Below are 24,464 nucleotides of genomic sequence, written 5' to 3'. Positions count from 1 at the left end.
TTTTACAAACATCTTTTCCTTTCTATAACGGTCCAACCAATTTCAGATAATGCAATGTTTTCGAAGCATAAAATGAAAAAATATGGCATTGAAAATGTAGCAAAAATTGAAATACTCTTTGCGAGCGCCACCTATTGGCCAGTTTTTGATGGTTTGTAGCTGTGCTAATCACAAAGCAAGTTTCAAAACAACATCCAGAGGTTGTAAATTAGAAAAGTTTTCTTCAGAATCTCATGAATTCAATACGTATTTGAGCAACTTACCATCCTGTGTCTGCTTTAATATTACCACTCGTACTGTACAACAGCACATTTGACATTTGTCAATCAACAACTGAAATCAGCTGTTCAGACGATTTGTCAGTTTTCATTGTTTGCCGGAATAAATTTGTGAAGTTTGCAAAAGTTGTTAACTGTGAAAGAAGTAAAAGGAAAGCAAGAAATTTAAAATGACACAAGATATACTAATGAAGAATGACGAACCCACGACTACAAATGATGCCTCGCGTAATCAGCTGAAGCAGTATTGTGCGACTGCGAAATCCTCTATTGGCAGCCAACTATTGGATGTGGTTCGCCAAGTGCTGGAGGCTCCTTCTATTTATGTATTTGGCGAACTGCTTGCATTGCCCAACATACAGGAGGTAAGTACTAATCTACATAAAATAAATATGTATACTTTGCTAACCCAATATTATCAATTTTTACAGCTTAAAGATGGTATTCACTCCAAGTACTTGAATACACTGAATCTATTTGCTTACGGTACTTACAAACAATACCGTCAACAGCCTGGCGAATACCTAGAATTAACCGCTACAATGCAAAAGAAGTTACAACATTTGACTATTGTTTCTTTGGCTATTAAAAACAAATGCATCCCTTACGAAGTGTTGTTGGAGGAGTTAGAAATCAATAATGTACGCCATTTGGAGGATGTTATAATTGAAGCAATTTATGCCGGTAAGTAAAAAAAAACTGTTTGCGGAGAATATGCATATTTATAAATTTTTTGACAAGATCTGAAAGCTACAGAACTACAGAAAGCTCATTAGGAGTGCAGTGTAGTCGTGAACAAAAACTAGAAAACAAGGTTAATTGATGTAAAAATGTTGTATTTTATGATAATTTTGACATATTTATATGAAAAAAATACGGCAATGGCAGCAATAACTCTGGAGCATCTTCGAAAGCAGTTGAATTTCAGTGCCGCTCGAAACTAAGCGTTAAATCATCTGAAATCAAAAAATCCGTATTTTAAATGCTAGATAATCTCATTACCCGGATAACGCTGAATGTGTTTTACGAAATTTCAATTTACAACATTTTTTGGAACACTTTGAATGAAATTACGCGATTTTTTCAAAAAATCCAGTTAATTTTTTGTTGTAACAGATAACAGGTAATAAAATACTCGTAACTTGTTGTTGCGGCAGAAAAGATTTTTGAAGTAATTTTGAGGAATGCTGTCTATTTGGCCGGATAAAAATCCGTTCCGGATAGGTAGACACGACTGTCATGGGAACGACAGTAACTTCGTTCATTTTGCTCCAATCGACTTAAATTTGGAGACAACATTCTTGACGTGTATCTATACGCTACATTGGTCTGATCTGAACAATATGTTCGAAGACTTTAACATTGTCTTGTGAAAAGTTCCACGCCAAATTTCGTGAATATATCTTTTCAAATAAAATAGTTTTCCAAACAAAGATACTTTTGATCGGGAGCTATATACTATATTGGTCAGATATCGGTGGATCCGACTAATAAACACTTCTTGTGGAGAAAGGGACGCATGAAAAAGTATCATGTAGTGTGTAATCGCTACTTGAAGGGTATTCAATATCAAATTCCGTTTTATTTCTGCTACATAGGGACATATGTGGTAATATTTAGTTATTTGTACATATGTATATAATTTCAGGATAGAAAATGCCTTTTCAACACTTGCATCGTCATTACTTGCTGTTCCTTTTCTCAGCCGTTAAAGAACTTTCAATATTGTCTGCTACAAAAGAGTCGCTTGCTCGGTCTACCTTCAGGCTGCTTGGGTCCCTAAGTGCGCACGACCCAATGCAATATACTTCAAACCGCTTCCTTTCTCAAATTTATTGCTTTTGTGCACTCTGTGCGCCACCCCCTTCTAATGCCTCCATGCGAACTTTTACAACTGTCTTGTTTGATGTGGCTTGCTGCAAATTTACATAGCAGTGCTGCTGTGTGTGGCGCATATGAGATTCGGTTGTTCAAGTTTCTCAACAAGTTTTGCAGTTTTGTGTAAATTTATTGCTGCAACTGTGGTGCCATATGTATTGGTGGCGGTTGCTCATCAGACACTTTGCAGGGAATTCAAATTATCTGACGACAATTTCTGACATTTTACAGTTTTGTTTTCGATCAAAGTATGTTTGCTTGTTTGGCTCTCTCGAATTGAAGAAAATGGTACTCTGGCGTATTGCGAAAGTGTAATAAATCTTAAACTGTGCTATTGTCCGCCCCTTGTGTAGTGAAAATAGTTGAACGATTTCAAAAAAAAAAAAAAAAACAAAACAAAACAAACGGTTTATCTTTTTTTTTTGCTAAAATGCTTGCTCGTCATTTCGAGCGCAACACACAATTTTCTCATTAAAATTTTACACTTTGGTTGCGCCAAAAAATTCCTGGGAATTATGCGCTTTTCCTTGTTTTCGCCTAATACAACACTGAACCGTTGCGCATATGTGGCATGCAACTCACGTACAATTTTAATTTTGACCCGCGCGCATTATTGCAGTTGTTACACTTCGTGCAGCATCAGTTTTGTAATCCGAGTTTATTGTGAAAGTTGCATCTGCATTGTGGAAATTCATTTGCACTAAACAAAAGTAGCTTTGGCAATGCTCGTATATTCGGCAATAACTCATCTCGCAGAGCTTGCGAAGTGCCAGCACGGATGTGTGTTTGTGTGTGCGTGCGTGTGAAGGAGCGGTCCGTCCATCGGAAAAAAGCTTTACACGCAGGTTATTGCTACCGTTCGCTATCCGAAGGGTTTGCTATTGCTTAACATCCGAAACTCCACCAATTTGATTGCTTTTTAAATGCACTCACAAAAAACAAGAGCAAACACGTGCGACAAAGTGCGCGTTGCAATAAAAACGGTTATTGCATGACTTTGCCAAAGCAGCAAAGAAGGATCCGCTGATATAAATTTGCAATGTACATACTTGTAGTTTGTGTCTGTAGTTTTATATCTAGATATCACATAGTTGTCTTTTCGTTCGAAATATGAACTTAGTAATGTTTTTTACCAATACCAGTCTCTTAATCAAGCTAGGTCACAGATAAAATGATCCGCCAGGATAAAACAATTCCATAGATAGATAGATAGATAATGAGGTATTGCACTGCGTCCTAGAGTCTTTTGTGCCCTCTTCCATATCACATAGGGTCACCAAGGTCCAGCATCCTGAATAGTTCCAGTAGCCTGCTGGGCGCTACTGAGGTGATGTAATCCCCGTCCACGTGGATGGAACCTAGGTTCCATGTCGCAGAACCGGCAGTTTGCGCAAGAGACTATGCCCTGTGTAAGTTACTACGATGAATGCCCAAACTCAAGCAAAATCAAGCTTTTATAACATTTAAGCATACTTCCTGGATTTACTTATAACCACTTAAGGGAATCCAGGAATCCATTATTGGGTTTTCTCTGAAAGGAGCTTAACACTCTTCCCCACTAAATCCGAAGAGGCCTTATTCACGAACTGGACGTAGGAGTACAGATTGGATCTTAACATTACAGTCGATGGCATTAGAATTCTGACTGTTAGGAATCCTAAAATTTTAGTTGTAACGTGCGACAGCTCCTCCTACCACCGCGATAACAGCCAACGTATAAAGCCGCAAAAAAAAAAATCCTCAAGTCGCTAATCGGCAGCACATGCGGAAAAGACAAAAAAACGTTGTTGATAACACACAAGGCAATTGGCCGGCCGGTTCTAAACTACGCCGCACTCATATGGTCGCCTGGGTGCAGTAAAACGCAGACAAAGAAGCTTCAGACGTGTCAGAAGACTGCATTCCGGACTATAATTGGAATCCACTTGATGTCGCCGGTCGAATAGATGTCTGTTTTCGCAAAAACCATACCTACAGTCGTTGGCTTGAAGCGGAGGTGTCTACTAAGAACATCACAAGGTCTTTCTTTGACTTAGTCGACGACATCGTACTGTCCGTTGTGGGAGCAACTCACTTTAGACACACACTGACGGCCATACACAGTGCAGCTACTAAAACCTTCATCGACCCTCTCTATGAATGTCGTACTTGAAGTGCAATCACCAAACATTGCAGACGACAAGCCCGAGTTACCGCGAGAATCTAGAGTGACCTTTGCTCAACTTCGTTTTGTATAACTTTAGCTGGTTAAACTTCAACTTATCCATAATTGACTTCGACATAGCATATACATACATGTCCAGCAACGAGTCGCCGCATGACTCTAACCAACTCTTTGCATGCCCAACGAACCGCACTCATCTAACAGCTCTTTATTTATGGTTCGAACCCTACCCGTCGAAACAGCACTTTTCCTGGGTATACTATAGCGAGACTCTAACTTATCCAGAATCGTGCCCGACACACCAAATATGTATATGTCCAGCATGAAAGGAGTCCACGCTTGACTCTAACCAACTTTTTTGCATGCCTAGTAAACCCCATTCATCTAACCTCCCTCTATCTATGGTCCGACCGCGTCGAAACAGCACGTTTCCTGGACCTTTAGGAATTTTTCTGGGCCTACCTTTAGATGACTTCGTTGATAACCAACCTGCACCTTACCAACCGAACGGGGTTTAGATAAACGTTACAAAAACAACAACAACATATTGCTGACTCCTCATTGTATAACAGGGATTAGCATACCTTTTTCATACTTTTCCGCCATTCCACGCATTTCAATTGAGTTAGCTTCCGCAAATTCTTTAAGTTTGTTGTAATTTTTGATCTCTGCCTTTCATTGAGGTTTGCTGTTCAACCAACTCGCGGTACTGCGGGCGTTTCTGCTAAGAACTTGTATATTTTGTTTTGGTTTATTACTTTACGCATGTTCGCCTTTCGATTGCGTGTGTGTGTGTTTGTGCGCGCGATATGAATTTTGGATTGTTTACATATACACTTAAGCCAATGTTAGGCCATAAACATACGTACATACATATAAGCATGTGTATAATATATGGCTGCTGCAGGTATACAAACATAGAAATTCCCAAAGCCAAATAATCATTTGAGCTGCTGACTTAGCTACTTGGCTTATTGCACGCTTGCTGTAACTAAAATAAAAGTGTGTGCGTGTGTCTGTGTGTGTTTACATATTTACGCTACATTTGCTTTGATGTTGCAATGTGTGCGTGTGTTTGCCTTTATTTATTGTGGCAACACAAACAGTTACTCGTGCTTTGCTTTGCTTAATTTGTGTTTTTGTTGTTTATTTGCGCAGCGCGTTCAAAGTAATTGAAGAGCGGCTTGTTGACTTTGGCGCTTGACTTGTCTTAGTTTGTGACTGCCAATAAAAAATGAAGCGATTGCATAAGATTATTATTGCTTTGTGTAAATAAATAATTCTGCCACAAATTATTAATGCTTTCCAAGCAAATATTAAGCTTTCTAAGCAATTATTAAAAGCTTTTGAATTTCCCCTCCCCTACGGCGCATTCTAATGCCAAAAAGCAAGCTTTTCGTTGAAATTTAATTAATTACGCACCCAAGCATTGAAATCGTCCGTGAACACCTTTGAACGTGTCATTGACTACAGTTATACCCACCACACACTTTTTTATTTTATTTATTTTTATTACTGGGCTTTATGTAATTAATCAACTGTCATCGAAAATTCCCGTTTATTCTGCCTGAAATGTGCGCCGGCCGAGCGTGTGTGCATATTGACTGCCTAACGGTTCCAAATCAATCTTCATCACAACTCACAAACGCGGCGTACTCCATGTCCAAAACTGTGCTCCATTTCGCATTTATTTTCTCGAATTCGCGCGGCGCTGATCGTCATTGATAGGTATGAGTTTTCAATGAATAAACAAGCGAGCAAGCAAAGCAGCGTCAAAAAACAGAAATAAATAAGCTTTGCAATTAAATTTAATACGCATTTCATTAGCAAGCTGACAGTTGAACGCTTAATGCGCCGCCACCGTCTGTCTGCAGTCCTGCTAACACATTTACATTTGTTTGGCTGCGAGTCATGCAAAGCTCATCTTTTATTTACTGTCAACACCAACGCGACCTGTCGACTGCCGACTGCCGACAGCCACCAGCCGACACCCCTCGCACAGCCTCAATTGGCTTCGCACTCACTTTTGCTTTCTCTGTAGCATGCTTTCGTGCGCCTACCTTGAATCTAATTTTGCTGGCTTTTTCGCCTTCAGGTGTATCCTTAATTTCACTTTTATTTGCTCGTTTGCCCTACTCCGCAAATATTTTCCATTTGATTTATTTGCCTACTGCGGCTGCAGCCAGCGCAGCCGCTCCCTCTCACCACCACCATGCACCAATTCGCATAAATATTTCCGCCGCTGACACCGCTCAACGCGACTTTGATTCTGCCTTCAAGTATGCCTAATATTGCGCCGTGATTGCGTGCAGGCGTGCGTGCGCGCGCTGAATAGTCGTATTAGCCTGTACAGGCCTGTCGCTGACACAGAAATTAGCTGAACTCTCACTCGCAGCTGCCGCCATTGCCGTCTGGGCTCTCGTTCATTTCCCAATCGCGCACTCCATTCTTTGTTTACTTTTCGCCTCCTTACTTTGCTTACAAAACTCCCTACACTCTTCCGCTGCCTTCTGAGCTTGGTTCGTTGCTTCGGACCCTTATTCGTTCCGCTGCCGTCACTGTTGTCCGCAAATATTTTATTATCCAACGGTGAGGCGTCCTCCAGCCACTCCACCTCGTTCCCAATCTTCTCGGCGCGGTTTTACCTAGTCTCTACGCAGCATTCGACCCTTTGTTGTGCGTTTGATGAGTTGGCTGTGCGCTTCCGGCTAATTTATATAGGCAGCTTACAATCATCAATACGGTCTTTGCTACTCGAATGTTTGCGGTGTGAGTATTTTGAATGGCGGTCGCATACAGATGCTGGTGTTTGTATTCAACGCTTAGTTGCTAACCATAACAAACTCCAGCCATCTATCTGTCTATCCATCTCCTGATTTCTTTTGTTCGTATTTGTCTTTATTACAATAAATTAAGGAGTTTTGGTCTTCCGAGCTCTAGCTCTTCAAAACAATCTTCTAATTTCATCACATTTACATAAGTAGCACTTATATTCCTTGCTTTGGGTGCTTCGGGCTCCCCTGAAAAACAATTAAAAAGATAATTACATTTCACTGGTCTCATTTTGCCTTCTCTATATACATTTTGGTGGCGGATCTCGAGCTTGATGCGCACTTATTTGTTTTTAATTCACTTGGAATTCCCATTTTTTGTTTTTGTTTCATCATTTTAAGGATTACGCAAATGAAATATGCCGTTGTGAAGATGTGTTGTTTTAATGAATATTTCCGTTTGATGTGGAGCAAATTCGGTCATTAATTTTCAATAACATCTCAATGAGCCCAGCATCAGCAGGCCGCCCGTCTCCACCGCATTGTAGACAGACGACAAACAAAAATATGTCGATTGTAATAAATCACTTTGATTTGGGCTTCTGGCAAAACACGAGTCGCAACAAAAAAATATTACTTGCCGAAAATTCAACTCTTTCATAGACTCATTACGAACTAACGGTCTACTGCGCGCGGAATTCTTAAATTAGCTCTCGCAAGCGTATCGAAAATCTTGCGGTACAGAGTGCCCAGAAAAGTGGTAACTGAAAATCAGCCGACACAGCTTCGAAACGGGTAAGAGTAACTAATCTTCATAGAATATAGGTGGAAAATTTTGGACTGGTGATTTGATTAGGCAAAAGGCTGAGCGAGAGTTGGGTCATCACCTAAAATAGTACCGCTGCATTCTTGCAACATGTTGCTGCCGAGTATAATACGGTAGTTTTGTGCGGCTAAGGGGTATTTATCTCTTCTTTAATGGCGTAGACACCGCATACGCGGTTATAGCCGATCGTCAAAAGGGGGGTCTCTCATCCGAGGCTGTTTTTTGCTTTTGATTGGTTCATAACGGTTCTCTGAAAAACTACAAAAAAGCGAGATAAATCAATAACTAAATTAGCCAGAGACATTATATTTTAAACTTAGGAACCGGGGTCAAAAATGGGCGATAGGCGTGGCACCGCCCACATTTCGGCGAAAAGTCATATCTAACGACCTGCTCGACTGATATCGACCAAATTTGGCATATAATGTTAAATTGACATTCCTATGTTGCAAAATAAATCGAGCGAAATCGGTCTACAACCACGCCTACTTCCCATATAACACAATTTTCAACCCCATCTAATTCTTTCACTTTCCAGTAAACAAATCAAGCACCAATGAATGTCGAAATCGGACGAGAACTATATTGAAGCCCCAGATATCGAATATGTAGACCAAAGTACCAATTACGAACTTTTTATCTAAAATGTCGGTCAATCTGTGAGATATGTTATAGAATTTCGGAGAGAATGCTTTTCAATATAAAAAAAATATGTTGAAGTTAGATTAGAAATGCGAAAAGACTTTTTCGACTACCCAATACATGAGTTACTTTAATAAAATTGAGAGTATATTTGAGATATCGGGTGAAAACTTGCCATAGACCCCATATAATATACAAACATTATGCGTTTGAAGGTATTTTCCTGACTTTGAGTCTGGCAAGTTGCAACAGTATGAAAGAATCCGTTACAAACCGAACTTAGCCCTTCCTTACTTGTTATAATTTTTTTTTAAATTTGTTTTCTAAGGCTCACTTGAAAATATTGTAGGAGACACAAAGTAAGTAAAATCGAGCTTTAAATGTTTAATGTACGCTGCCATGGAAAGGACCTATAACATGCTCCAGTGAGGAATAATCAAGCGAGAAATACTGTTTGACTAATCAAAGACGCCAACGCATCCGCAGAGTTGAAGAAAACTCCTTTGGGGACTCTACTGATTGACGCACATGCGTTGGAAATTTAATTGGTTTTGATTGCTCGCTCTCTTTTTAGAAGCACGCCAATTAATTGCTAGTTTTGCGAAGAAAGCTTGCACCCACCTTCAACGTCGTCAGTTTCGCTAGCACAGTTTATGCTTTTACATTTGCAATTTATATACATATGTGTCAGCATTCATCATAAGTGCTTGTTTGTTGCAACATTGGAACTTTATTTTTAATGTCACTGCAGCAGTGTGCAGCAACAACAACAAGTGTGTTCATAAGCAGTTGGTGTTTCCTCTCCACACAGGAGACGAATATTTTAATAGTAACAACCGGCTAAAGCTTTATTTTATACCTTTGTGTGTATGTGTGCGTGCTTTTATGTGTGTGTCTGAGCATGTTTTTCTAAGTATATGTATTTTAGCAATTTCTTTATGTTATGACTTGGCACACGTGCGCTATAGCACTGGCAGATTTGTAATAAACTTGTAGCCATGTGGCAGCACCCTTGAATCTGTGAGTCTCGCTTTGGCATTCGAGAGTTCGTAAAGTTTTCTAATATAATTTTAAACAAATCATTGAGATTTCGCATACGCATACATACATACAAGCACATGCAAAACGTCCTTTAGGAGGGAAAGAAAGAGCATTTGCAGAGGGAAGCAAGTATTAGAATAAGAAAGTGAAGGGACAGTGCTTGAAGCGGCAGGTAATTGCAATGCTGTTGACATTTTCGCAAAAACTTATTGCACAGGTGTGTGCGTATGTGTGTGTTAACACGAGTATTCATACACTTCGTTGAACATAAAGCACAGACGCACATGTGCTTACTGGATACATATACAGATGTGCAAGTGTATATGTTAAAAGTATAAGCTTATGAGTTGCTGAGCTCCTCATGGAAAATTCGAATGAATTTCGTTTTGCTCAAAATATACTTACAATAAACGATTATTTGACGCATAAATAACCTGACGACCTGGCAGACTAGAAAGTAAATTTAAATATTGGTCAGTTGAAACATATTTTTCCTTCAAAAAAGTTTTTTTCTTTTATTAAAAATATTTTTTTTTTCAAAAAAGTTTTTTTTTTTATTAAAAATATTTTTTTTTTCAAAAAATTTTTTTTTTTATTAAAAATATTTCTCCTTCAAAAAAACTCTTTTTAATTAAAAATATTTCTCCTTCAAAATAAAAACTTTTTTTCATTAAAAATAATTTTCTTTCAAAACAAGTTTCTGCCCTGGTCCTGATCCATTCATTCATTTAAAGAAGTCTCAGTCGATTTCGCCAGTACCACAGTGGCAAGCAAGCTTAAGCTGGCAAGATTACTTCAACTTCTTCAAAGCGACGCGTTTTGTGCTACACATGCAACACATCGAAGTCATATTTATGTCAAATAAATTTATATATGGATAAATATTGTGTTCTCGTGTTTGCTGTCTGCTACAACGCATACTTTGGACATCTCTGAACCTCTCAGAAAATTAATAGAACAGATGCTCACGAGCAGATCAGTGATTTTAAAGCTGGGAGCTTCAGCGGTTGTCAAATCTGTCCAAAGAGCGTGCAATGCGGCGCAATATCTCCACTTCTCTGGATCTTAACTATGAAAAAATTGCTGATATGTATAGAAAAGAAGAGACTACACTTACCGTTTCTACCCACCGTAAGGGATTTTTGATACATATAGAATTGTAGCTAAATTCGGTTCCCAATATTGCCCTTCCTTCCAGAAAAGCGTCGCGAAGCGGACTGAGACGCAGGGATAAACATCTATTCGGATGGGTCCAATCTAGATAATGGGGTGGAAGGTGGTGTCCTTTCAGCAAAATTATGTATCAAAATCGCTTTCGGTTAACCAGATCACAGCAGTGTCTTACAAGCGGAGATCACAGCAATCAGAGAAAGTCTTGTTACTCAAAGCAAGGAATATACATTATCTATACATACTGATTGCAGAGCTGCTTTGAACTCACCTGCTCTCTTAGTAGATCTTGCCATTCAAGATCAAAAGGAATAACATAAGAACTCTAGTAGGAGTGTTAACAGGTCGCCGTCTAATTGTCAGACATGCCAGCATACAAGGTGGACGATACAGTGACTATGAAGCTGTCAGGAGATAGAAAAAGAGGAGACTGTAAAATATCTTCTTTGAAAATGCAAGTCTTTGTTCGGAAACAAGTGAGGAAGACATTTCATACTCTTGCACTTTGCAAGGATTAAAGCCAGGGAAGTACCTTCAGGAACATAAGGCTTTAGTTCAAGATGTTGCAAGAGTATAAAAAGTATCGTGAGTATCGGTCGAGCATTGATAGGTTAAAAGAAGAGGCAATAGAGTGAGGAAATATTAGACTCGGCGGTATCGCAATTGGCCTCCTAAAGGTCTAGGTGCATCGCAAGACAGCCACTCTATCTACCCTTCTACCTAGCACTGCTATGTTGAGTGTGGAGAGCAGCTACAGTCGCTTATTTGAAGCATTTTGCCTTAAAGAATACGTCTTGGAAAATCTCGAAATCTACCAAATTACACCATAAATTCTGTTATTGTATGCCTCTTACCTATATTAAACAACCGATTATTATATAATTCAAAAACGGTATATTACCAGCGAACACTTTCTTTATTAAATTTGCATCTATTTTGCCGCCACTAATAATTGATGAAGTAAAAATATGCATCCTTTTGCAAGTGAGTAAAGGCAAAAATGTCTTGCAACCCCCTGGGCACATGTATTGCCGCATGTTGACGCCAAAACCATGAACCTCATTGTATTTTGCGGCACTTGCACTACTCTCTGCCTCCTTACACTGCACTTCCTGCAGCATTCAGCAACATATTCTGCGTTGCATGTCTTGCAGGTTGTAACAATTTTTGCTGTTTGTGTCTTCGTGGAAAATGTTCTTATGTTTTCTGCGGTTGCGCTCGAGTGCCACGTCGCGTGTGCAACGTAAAAAACACGCACACACGTGAAAGTGATTTTTCACATTCACGCCAGAGAAGGTAGCGACGTGGCATGAACGGCAGAGCACGCCACCGACATTCGGTTTCTGTAGATACAGCCATTAATATATGTGTATATGTATGTGTGAGTGGGTATGTATGCCCGTGCTAAACGGAGAAATAATGAGGCAGAGCGCTGAAAATGCGCGGTGGCATGCACCACAGCGGCGGCATATCGCTGCAACCAACAACAAAGCGCAAAGGCAATGCGCGCAGCATCCGCGATATAAAATACTGTCACTCTTAAGGGAAATTAAAAAGCAGAAATCGATGCTGCAATGGCAACATGCTTAGGCGTAACTGTATATTTGACAGCACTGTGTCTGCCTTTAAATGGTAGTCAACGTGTGTTTAGCAGCCGATTGACAGAACTCGAGTATATTTTTCTTGAAATTTTTTAAAGCCGAAAAGCGAGACAGTGTACATTTTCATTTCTGAAAATTTGCACAGCGAGTAAAGCTTATTATGGACTCGCCGCTTAGTTGGTAGCGTTTCCAAGATTTTCAAAAGTCTCCACCGACAACGGTAATACTAAAAGCAAAGTGCTTGGAAATGCAAATAACAAGTGCATTTCATAATGCTAATAGTAAAAATATTTAAGTGCGTATTTCTATGAAGCCACTCACTCGTCCGAAATGTCGGCACTTCGCCTAAGCTCTGTTCGCCACTTTGCGGTTTCCTTGCTTGCTGTTCCCCGTACCGCATTTGCCTTTTGGTTCGACTGTTGTCGCTGCCAGTAGCTTGCGTTTCCTTTCATATCCTTTTCCGTGTGACATTTTAAACTTTGTCGATTTGTTGCCCCACAACGACCACTTTTTAGACGGACTGCAGAGCTTGCCATTTGCATACATAAATGCTTGTGCATCCACTCGATTGTAAAAGTAACCAAAACTACATTCTTACTTGGAGTTTGCAGCGCTCCATTCAACTTTTCTTTTTGTTACCTTTAAAGATATTGCTTTGGTGTGCCGAAAGGATTATATCCCCCTTGTAGGGCAGCTAGAAAGTTTTTTTAGTTGGCAAAATTAAAAACATTGAAATACAAGAAAGACATATGAGGTATCTTGAAACGGATATACTTTGAAGAAAACCCTATAAAATACATATCTTAATGTTTAGCGGCTCGAGCTGAGTCGATTTAGCCAAGAGCGGGCTGCCTATCTGTATAAACGCGACCTTCCCTTCTTAATTGGCGTAGACACTGCTTTCGCGATTACAGCCGAGTTAACAACAGCGCGCCAGTCGTTTCTTCTTTTCGCTGCGTGGCGCCAATTGGATATTCCAAGCGTAGCCAGGTCCTTCTTCACCTGGTCCTTCCTCTTCCTCTGCTTCCCCCGGCGGGTACGGCGTCGAATACTTTCAGAGCTGGAGTGCTTTCGTGCATCGGACAAAATAACCTGCCAGCGGAGCCGCTGTCTTTCAATTCGCTGGACTATGCCAATGTCGTCATATATCTCGTACAGCTAATCGTTCTATCGAATGCGATATTCGCCGTGGCCAACGCGCAAAGTACCGTAAATCTTTCGCAGAACTTTCGTCAATTCATCAGTTGTTGTCATCGTCCAAGCCTCTGCACCATATAGCGAGACGGAAATTATGAGTGACTTTTAGAGTTTGGTTTTTGTTCGTCGAGAGAGGACTTTACTTCTCAGTTGCATACTCAGTCCGAAGTAGCACCTGTTGGCCAAGAGTTATCCTGCGTTGGATTTCCAGGCTGACATTGTTGGTGGTGTTTACACTGGTTCCCAAATGTACGAAACTATCTACAACTTCAAAGTTATGACTGTCAACAGTAACTCCCCCTGCGGGTAGGGGGGACCCCTCCGGGTTCGAGGGGAAACCGAATATACCTGCGGTAAGGCATGCCTGTCGTCAGAGGCGACTAAGATCCTGGTCACCAGTCCAGGGCTGCATGGAAGCTCAACTGGTCGTAGCTTCAGCTACAAGGTCATACCAAAGACTTTAACCTGGTACCACGGGGAGCAGTAGCCCCTGGAGTTCGCTCCAGTCTGCTCATTGGGTTTGACCCTTTGTGGAGATTCGTGGTGGCTGTGGTTAAAACCCAAATCGTGGGAAGAACTAACCTTGTCAGTCGAATGTAGAGTTGCATTGCAACCGGGTGCCGGACCCAAAGTACGGCAGAGGTTTTAGATGGGCCTCGAGCCCTATGAAGGTAGTTAGTGTGTCCATGCCACACTGCCAATTGGTATTGAAAATCGTTACCCAGTTTTCAGGGCGCTGATCGACGCATTGTATTGATCCGTTGTGCTTTTGAGCACCGTGGAGTTAAGCTGTCGACAGCAGGATCCCACGTAAAACACAATCAGACGTTGTCAACAGTGACGTGAGTGCAAAGTCACGAGTGCAACGACTGTTTGTTTGATGCCAGGAGATATTTCGTCTTGCCCTCGTTCACTGCCAGACCCATTTGCTTTGCTTCCTTGTCCAGTCTGGAGAAAGCAGAACTAACGGCGCCTAAGACCATGATGCAAACTCCAAAAAAAAAATCGTTCAGATCGGATCACTACAGCATATAGCTGACATACAAATTGAACGACGGAAACAAGTTCGTGTAAGGAAAGTTGTATTTTGAAGAGTATAATTTATACAGCTTCGGTGCAATGTGTTTTTCTTGCTTTTTCACTAAAATTTACTAATTTTGTAAAATTAAGTATTACAATTTTCAGAGAGAAGCTTTTTCACATATGTTTATTATATGATTTGATGAAGAACCAGCTACAAAAAGCGTTCACGAATAATCGTTACATTTCTGAAATCTGCCTCTCGAGTTGTATATCCTCCTAGTTCTTACGCTGAGACGCTTTGCTTACAAAGTGCTTGAAAATGCTTTACGTTCGATAAGAATGCTTTCATAAAAGTTTCAGTAAGCTTTTGTCGTTCTGGTTGCCACCAACTATCATTTTCAGCAGACTCTATTTGAGTCAAAAATCTCTCACTATTATCTTCTTTTGAACTTTACTACTAAGTGCGCTTAAGTCCAAAATTGAAGGCTCCTCCGTTTGTGACGCAAAGTTTAAGCCAGCGTCATTATATACTTAAACTCCTTGAGGTTGTTGCAAATGGTAACGCTAAAACAGCAATGACGCAAAGACTGCTTATACCCGCAAGCATACTAATGTGCTAAAAATCGTGCATACACACATATATACATATGTATGTATATATTTCGAAACTACTCACGAGTAATGCCACTTGTCACATAACCGTTATTTGTGTATTAATACAAGCCAACACATTACATAATACTGTTGAGCACCTGCAATACCCTTACCCCGTCTCCATCCGCTCCTTTCCCTCCTTAACAATATCAACAAGTATTTGTCGTTGTCGTTTGTGCAGCTCAATTCGCTTGCAACCAACTAACGGAGCGTCATTGATATGCCCGTTTGTGTTGTTGTTGTTTTTGCATAGTCATGCATGCGCATATGATTTTCACACGTGCACATTAGGCATCCGTTAAAGTGGAAATACACTGACGCATTAACAACATAATGGAATATGTGTACGCGTGTGTGTGTGTGTGTGTGTGGATGAACGCGTTTGCCCACACATTTGCTCGAAGTAATCAGCTTCGTACTTCGTGTTGTTTGTGACAGGAAGCACATGAGCTGTCATTGCCCACTAGTTGCTTTTGCCCCTAAAGATATGCAAAATTCTCTCGTTAATACATGAAATATGTTTACATATATGTGTATATATATTTTTTTTTATAGTGGGAGGAAGCATCGAAAGCCAGAGTGCGGGACTTTAATCCGTATGTATGTGTGTGTATGTTATATGTATAGAGCGCAAATTATTGTGATGCATGTTTTTTGAAGATGTTGTGTGTGTACTTCCATACACAACAAAGTTGTTGTGCGGTTTTACATGAAAGTACGTCAAGTTTGATTGATTATAAGTCATATGCATGCGCAGTTGCTTATACATACATATGTACATATGTACGCCTTTGTATGCTGCAGCGCGTCCCACTGGCGTTTGACTTAAGCATCAGTAGGAAATGTTTAACAGTGAATTATAAACATTTTTGATCAGTTGAAATATCTGGAAACTAACGGAGTGCAGAGAGCAACCTGTGCAACGGTTCCCGTGGCCATTAGGCCTTGTTCCGCATTAGCTGCCCAAAGAAGTCTTTACTCGGAAAGTAGCAGCAAGTTTTGCAATAAGAATACTAGAATTAGGAGGTTAATAGAAAATATTATGGACATAGCGCCATCCTGAAGCACCTAAACATAAGTAAATCAGACTTTATTCTCTCAAGAAGGATACCACTTCCGAGTGTGGATACCCTCTAGACGAGAATTGAGAAAGGTTTCGGAGAGAGTCTATATCGACGGGTTGAAACTGGACTACGAGTTGGGGCGGGTGTATACTCCGATGATCTCAAAATGTCTCTCCTTCTTTGCGACTACCAAACTAAGCCAACATGTACCAAGCAGAAGTATTAGGTGTTGAGAGGGCCAGTGTTGTACTATTGAATAACTGAGGCAATATACACAAAGCAACCATACACGGACAGCCAGGCAGCACTGCTGACTTTGTCCACGCCACCTATTAATTCCAGCGTGGTGAACAATTGCAGAAAGTCTTTAAGCTCACCGACAACTCAGCTCCACTTGTCCTTAATGTAGGTTCCTGCCGCAGGAACGTTATCGTTTATCGGGAAAAAGCAGACGAATTGGCCAAACAAGGAGCCTCTTTAGATGAATTCGATGTGGCGTTAATAACATGTCCGCTGGGAACGATCGAAAGAGAGTGCAGCTGGAAATCAAAAACCAATTGAAAGATAACGAAGCAGATATGGTTCAAGTATGATAAGACTGTAACCAAGGAATTATTACATAGGTCCAGGTACGGTATTTTCAGACTTAAAGCTGCTATAACGGGATACTGCCGTTTGGAGAACACGACCAAAAAATGGGGGTCTGCCCTATAATAATATTTGCCGGAGCTGCAAGCTAAAGGAAGATAAGGAAACAGTTTTCTGCTTTCTCATTGCTTAGGGTTCCAACTCTGTTGCGCTTTTCGTGCTGGGTATTTAGTACTCATTTATATAGATTATGCTTACCCACACTCACACATGTATAAAAAAAATTCCGTCTATTTCTATACAACAACATGCAGCATTTTTTACAGCTTTTATGGCAAATTACCTCAGTGCAAAGCTGTCACTTCCACTTTTCTCGCAAAAGAGTTTTTGTTTCCTTAGTTCGTTTTATACCAATACAGTTCGGTTAGCTCTGAGCATGCATCAAAGGATGACAGATAAATGCTACGAGTAAAGCCCCATAATGAAGTCGCTATGTAATGTGTACATATATATATATACCTCTTCTATTACGATTTCCGATATATTCCACTTTCAAGTTGTAGTTCTGACTTAAATCAATTACGGTGTACTCTCATCAAGCGCAAATACGCGTTCGCAGAAAGCTGAAAATCGAACATTAACTTAGTTGAGGCCTCTGAAAGCAACGTTAACACTCAAAACTGCAAAATTCCACGCAACTCGCATTGGTACGCCAAACATTTCTACAAAAAACGCAAGAATCTCACACAATCGCTCATAAATTTGCGTTTCTACTTCAACCCTTCCCTCGAGTTAGTCACACTTCCGCAAGAAAAACGCAAATTGAAACGGCGGACAGCTGCTTTATGCTTCGCAAACCTGCAGCTGTGAAACAGTTCGCTCTTTCAAATTAATAGTTAATTGAGCGTTAAGTTGCCTGCATTCAGCGCGTTTTGCACACATTTTCCGCGCTGCACTTTTAATTAAAAATCATTCAATCATGTTGACAACACTGGCGCAACTTCGATAGCACAACAACAAAATGCAAAAGAAATCGCCTTTTCATTGCATCCGTTTTGGTAATTTTTAAATGCGCATTTTTGAGCAATTTGCCATTTTACACAGTTTGCTTTACAGCTTTGCTCAATGAGGCATTCACGCGCTCTTAAGTAGTTTTTCTACGCTTTTCTTCGCCTGCTGCTTTCGTGCTATCGCTTGGCACTTTTCCCTTCGGTCGGGCACTTAAAACTTCTTTGCTGCAGTGCACGCAGAAAGTTTGTGTATTAAGTACAAATAACACTTTTCAACAAATTTTTTCTTCGCCGCCACCACACACAACGCGCCAAATATTTCCTTTACAGTTTTTCTCAATTACTTTTCAATCGCGGCATTTGGCTACTCCTTCCCAAAAATTAACGGTTGTGGCGTGTTGTTTAAGGAAATCTGCAAGTAATTTAGAAAATTGAAATTTCTTACTGCTTTCCCACGATGATTTCCTGTGAAAAGTGGTTATGTGCTTGTATGTTTGTGTGTATGGGTTTGTCATCCAGCCACAGTGACTTCAGCCGCTTCAGTTTCGTTTGCCGCATGTCGTTGTGGGGATCTACAAACGAATTAAGTAACAGCTGATTGTTAAATTTGGTGGTCATTGACACTATGTGTTTTAGAGAGCAATTTACAACCATTTCCCATATAACGGTTATGATGAAAACTACTAAAATTGCGATAATTTAATAAACTAAAGCGTCAGAGATTCTAACTTTTGCACCCGTGATGATGCAAAAAGCTTTACAGGCTTCATATCAAAATGGAAGAATGGGTTCGGCACTACCCATATTTAGGTCGAAACCCATATCTCAGGACCTGTTCGACCAAATTTTGTAAATAATATATGGGCGTGTCACTGCCAATATTTAGATGAAAACCCATAACTCGGGACCTGTCCGACCAATTTCTATCAAATTTGGTATATACCATTATTTTTAATATTTTTATGTCACAGTTCGAAAATGGGTGAAATCGGAAACAACCAAGTCTACTTTCCAAATAAGAAAATTTTAAATTCCATCTGATTTTCACTTTCCAGTACACAAATGAAGCACTAATGAGTGCATCGAAATAAAACTTAGCACGAATAGTGTCTTGAAGATGTGCCACCTAATGACCAAAAATTGTCAAAATCGGATTACAACAATTCAAGCTCCCAGATACCGAAATCTCCAGCTCCTTTTGCGAAAAAATCCTTTCCTAATAGAACCTTTCCTTAGAACAATAATATTGTTTTCAACAATTTAGTAAACTTAAAAAGCTCTCAAAAAGCTCAGAGGCATTTTTTACTGCTAACAACTCAACTTTTAAAATACGCAATAGAACAATAATTTTGTTTTCTACAATTTAATAAACTTGAAAAGCTCTATAATAGCTCAGTCGCATTTTTTACTGCTAACAACCTCAACTTTTAAAATAAACAATAGAACAATAATTTTGTTTTCTACAATTCAATAAACCTAAAAAGCTTTCAAAAAGCTCAGTCGCATTTTTTACTGTTAACATCCTCAACTTTTAAAATATTTATGGCATTTAATTTTTTTTAATTGTAGCATTTGAAATTTCATAGCTTTTTCGCTATTCATATACCGTGGGTTGTACATACATATGTACGTATGTATGTATGCATTTGGTGGCAATCAACTTTGTAGCAATAAATCTACGAGCGTCGGAAGTTGGCTTACAGCACAACGATTTCACGCAAATTGTGTCACGCACACACACACACATCCACAGCCGAGTTACTAAAATCCCTCTCGTCCCCTCGCCATCACTCTGAAGCAGCGCGGGTTAAGCCAATGTTTTGCTATACACACATACACATTTATTTCACTTTTGAAGGCCAGCGCTTGCACATATTTCAGATCTGAATTATTTGCTTTTTATGTAAATAAACGAAGTAGTGCCGAAACAGCGAAAGCTTTAATAAACAATGCAAATTCACAAAAACATGCAATTGTTATACATAATACCGTTATTCCGCTCATTCCGGCATAAATTCGTTAGCAAATTTAGCAAATGAGTCACTGGGCCGGCGCTAAGGACCAGCAGCATCGTTTGACGTTGGGAATTTTCTAAGCCGTCGCTGCTAATACGGTAATACTTAAAGCCGCTTGACTTGTTCGTGCGCACAGCGAAGTCAGGAATCAAGGTTGGCATGGGCGTAACTTGTCGCAGGTTGATGCTCAGAGACCAGGCTGCACAGTGTGCTGAAAGCTATAGCTACCGGTAAAAATATATCTGTTTATGCTTCGAAGATTAAGTCTTTTCCCCATCTTCAGTCGTGGTGAAGCCAAAGCACCGTTACGTAGCAATTGTTGTTTTTGCGCATTTATTTCGCAATGCTGCTGCACTGTTCGTTTTATGACTTAACTCAATGTTGCTGACATTGTTGTTGTCGCTGAATTCATTTGTTGCTCGGAGCCGATATTAAGCGCTACAATTGGGCTTAAGCTGGCCATTGCTTACCAGCTGCTTGTCGCATTTCCTGCTTTCTGTTTTCCCAAACTTTATTTTGCTGGAGTTGGGGGGAACTTTAGTTGGTCTTAAAGTTGGAGCACTAAAGTGGTCAAAAAGCTCAAAGAAAAATATTTGATGATTTTCTAACATTTCACACAGCCTGTAAATAGTAGACTTGGCAAAAGTATGTAAAAATTAACTTTGTTTCCTTCACGGAAACTAGTTCCCTTTGCTTTGCTGTTACAAATTAAGTTCAAATTCCGTTTAAAATAAAACAGTAAAGAATTATAGTTCTCCTGCACGAAATTCACGCTCTAAATAATCCTGAAATGCCTATTTTCGACTATTTGCTAAATAACATTTTCCATTTTTGTATTGCCTTTAGCAACTGTTAACGCAATACGAAATCTGGTTTTACCACGAAATTTTAATTTGAAAGAAATTTTGAAATTTGATGAAAGAAATAACAATATTAATTGCGTTCATAAAATGTTGAAGGACCTAGAAAAGGTGGGAGCTCTACCTGGCAAGACTATAACTTTAAGCAGCAATGAAACTTATTGCGGTTTTCCTTCCGATTATCATTGTCAACATTTATGTAAATGCGCCAAAATGTAGGCAATAGTTTTCTGCAACAACTATAAATCGGCCAGGCCTGAATCGAACGAACTTCACTTTCGAAGAGACTACGTTTCCCATAAAATTTAATATTTCAATAATTTGCTAGAACTTTTTGCAAAAACCGAGGCATTCATTTCACCTATATATCAAAAAGCTTTTGGCTGCTTGCACTACTGCAACACCGTCATAATCCATATTACACAGCGCAGCATGCACACAGTGATAAATCTCTTGAGCGACAGCAAGCAATGATCCTCTTTTAAACCGATTGCCCGCGGCGCGTATTCAAATTCAAGCGTTGAAGCCTTTGTTTTCACTCATCACTCCGCTGAAAACGTAAGGAAAGCTTCTCTACTCTGCGCGGCGACGGTTATTGCAACTTCGAAGTTATTCTTGATGTATTGCGTCATCATTAATTTCAACAACAGGGGCGGTGCTGACATTTTGTCACATGACTTAAAGTGGCATAGCCATGACTAAGAGGAAGAAGAAGGAGGATGCGCTGATGTATGAGCTCAGAAGAGTTGGCCGCTTGGTAGGTTAGGTTAAGAGAGGAGTAGAACTGGTCATCTTTCCAGTCCAGTCCAGTCCAGTCCAGCTGACTCCGAAGAAAGAGATCGAAGAAGGATGCCTTGTGTATAAGCTCCGAAGAGTTAGCCGCTTAGTAGGTTAGGTAAAAAGATCTATCGTAACGGGGCTGTCACTAGGAGAGCTTAGAACTACGGTTGTTTTTGTTACCCGAAACTACAGACCATAAGACCCTTACAAATCGACCTATCACAAATTTGTACAGACGGCCAATGTTAGTTTCGGTTATGTCTCCTGGTACCCCGAAGGTAAGACTACCGAGGAGTTTCATTAAATTTTGATCAATGGAAGAGAAAGTGTCTGGATGTTTCCACCTCATCCTGAACTTACCCTTAGCCGCTTTACTAAGCATAGATTCTGCTGAAACTTTTGCTTTTGAGTAACACCCAGAAGTTCGCTTTTTTGGACTTCCGAAATTTGTAAATATTGACTTCCCTTAAATAATATTCGCTGTTTATACAGAAGAACTGTTCACGACAGATGGCGTTTTCGGCATAGTCAGCTGTTATATAAAAGAATCATATAATTTAATACAGTTATTTTATTATAATTTTTTTTTTTTTGCTATCCCGCACAGATATTATACACGGCAAACTTTTCCAAAATAATCGTTTTCTCGAAATCGATTATGCTCAAGGCCGTGACATTCCGCCTGGCTATACCTCCAAGATCGCCCAAACCCTATCGCAGTGGGTGGAGTCGTGCGACGCCATCTCCAATTGCATTGACATGCAGATAACACGCGCCAACTCGGAGAAGGCACGCGGTCTGAAGAACAAGGACCACATCGAACAGGAGGTAAGTGCGCGCGCCCCGGCCAAAACATTCTTATTTCACGAAATTATTAACAAATCTTTTTATTTGCCTTGAATTTATGTAAATTATGCAACCATTCATGCAAATACAAAGCGAATCACACGAATTTAACTTGCTGCCCTCACTCACTGTAGCCGCGTTTTGTTGTTTTATTTGCAGATAATTAATTTGAAGAAAGTTTTGAAGACACAAATCAGCGACAACGATGATTCTATGCAAATCGATACGCGCGAATCATCCAGCTTGGATCTACGTCGGAAGCCCTTCAAGACGAAAGGTTCACGTCTTCATCACGCACCCATGGGTAAGTTAACAGGCAAGGCCACAACGTCCACAGATGCAGTTGGCAGCGCTGCCGCCGTCGAAAGTGAGGGCGATAGCGACAGGGGAGTTGCCAATGTTACCATGGCGGCTGCAAGCACGAGCTCCCTCACCAGCACGTGGTTGAAGGCATTCACACAAAGTTTTGACAGGGAGTAGGTTTGGCAGTCGCTGCTGCTGCTGCCGGGAAGGGGCAGCACAACAAGCTTTCATCAAATTCAACTTTTTGCCATACTAACAACTTGTTCGCCTAACGGTCAAGCGTTCGTCAATTGTGTGCACCAGCTTCATTTAATGGCTTGACAAGAGCCTTCGAGACGACTAGACAGGTTGTAGCGCGTGCATGGAGACAACCTGGGGGATGGCTTGACAGCAGCACGTCACACAGTTTCATTTAATTAAGCGGCTTCATTTTAATTTTGTTATGCTGATGGCAGAAAGTTTTTAATTGTTTACCTAGCCGTGCGGTGATTACGTTCATTTTCATTTCCTTTGCGCGCCCTCTTACCGCGCTTGCTTCTTACACACTCACGACTCGCATTTTTGTAGTGGCTTAAGATTTTGTGTGTTTTTTTAAGTCTTGGATGAACTTTATTTAAATGAACATAAACTTTGTGGTTAAAAACACTGTTCCGTGTAACGCATTGGCAAATTCCTTAACGCTAAACTAACAAAGCTAGTAAAGCTGTAATGCAAATTGTGTTGCCTCTTATGTACTAACTTACTCTGTGCAATGTATTTAAGTCTAATTTAACTTTTGCTTTTATTTATTTTTCGGTTTCGCACATCCTTCACGACTCACCAATACACCCTCACAATGCAGACGTGCTACAATACGGCGCCAGTCATCGCACAAATCCGGCGAAAAAACCCGAGGCACCATCTGGCAGCATGAACTACTTGAATTGAAGCCATTTGCCGTTAAACACTTGCACACACCACCCTAATGCAACACTATCTATCTAACTCAATTCATTGGCGAAGCTAACACATGGAATATGCGCACAGAACAATCTCTCCAATGGCGTGCGTTAAACAATTCCCCATTCAAGTAAACTCCTGCTGCTCTACTATACTCACACATTGGTGCACATTTGCTTATTTCATTCAATATTAATATGTAATCAATAAAAAAAGGAATAAAAAATACTGAATTTAAAAAATGTCTGTTTATTCATGCAAAGCAAGATTGCGGAAAGAACACTGTGGTTTTAGAGGGATTGACCGGAAAGTAATAGCACTGAGTCGATTTAAAAAAATATATTGAACCAATCGTTACAATTCTTTAAAAACTTTCAAAATAGACTCCTGCGTCGAAGTAGCGCTGCCAGCGCGATTTCCAAGCATTGAAGGCGTCACAGAAAGCATTATCCGGAATAGCCTTGGAAGCCGAGGTGCATGCTGATTGGATTCCCTCTGTCGTCTTAAAATGCTTGCCTTTCATCGACTTTTTCAGAAAAGGAAACAAAAAAAATCCGGGGGGGCCACATCTGGGCTGAAGGGCGGCTGCAGAAGCGTTGGGATGCCCACCTTGGTTAGGTAGTTGCTTACAAAAAAGGCGGTGTGAGAGGATGCGTTGTCGTGGTGCAACTTCCAATCGGCTGCGATGTCTTGTCGGACACGACTGACTCGGGGTTTGAGTCTCTTGAGGACTTCCACGTAAAACTTGGCGTTGACGGTTTGTCCAGGAGGAAACAATTAATGGTGGACAATGCTAAAAATTGATGTCAAAAAG

General features: G+C 40.3%; 1 protein-coding gene across 2 annotated transcripts; it reads left to right on the top strand.

Moving 5' to 3' along the window:
• The first annotated feature begins 327 nt into the window (after nucleotides 1–327).
• Nucleotides 328–23,892, top strand: LOC126754822 (COP9 signalosome complex subunit 7). 2 transcript variants are annotated; one of them, XM_050466984.1, is made up of 5 exons: nucleotides 333–643; nucleotides 710–962; nucleotides 22,170–22,390; nucleotides 22,568–22,712; nucleotides 23,553–23,892. In XM_050466984.1, exons 1-5 carry the CDS (start codon nucleotides 449–451, stop codon nucleotides 23,636–23,638), a joined length of 900 nt encoding a protein of 299 aa, XP_050322941.1. In that variant the 5' UTR covers nucleotides 333–448; the 3' UTR covers nucleotides 23,639–23,892. The 2 variants fall into 2 exon arrangements, with proteins under 2 accessions (XP_050322940.1, XP_050322941.1); XM_050466983.1 differs by lacking the exon at nucleotides 23,553–23,892 and having other exon boundaries at nucleotides 328–643; nucleotides 22,568–23,404.
• Nucleotides 23,893–24,464: the final 572 nt, after the last annotated feature.

The sequence above is a fragment of the Bactrocera neohumeralis genome, chromosome 4, assembly GCF_024586455.1.
Source record: "Bactrocera neohumeralis isolate Rockhampton chromosome 4, APGP_CSIRO_Bneo_wtdbg2-racon-allhic-juicebox.fasta_v2, whole genome shotgun sequence".
Taxonomy (NCBI): domain Eukaryota; kingdom Metazoa; phylum Arthropoda; class Insecta; order Diptera; family Tephritidae; genus Bactrocera; species Bactrocera neohumeralis.
This window is presented reverse-complemented; position numbering and strand designations above follow the sequence as displayed.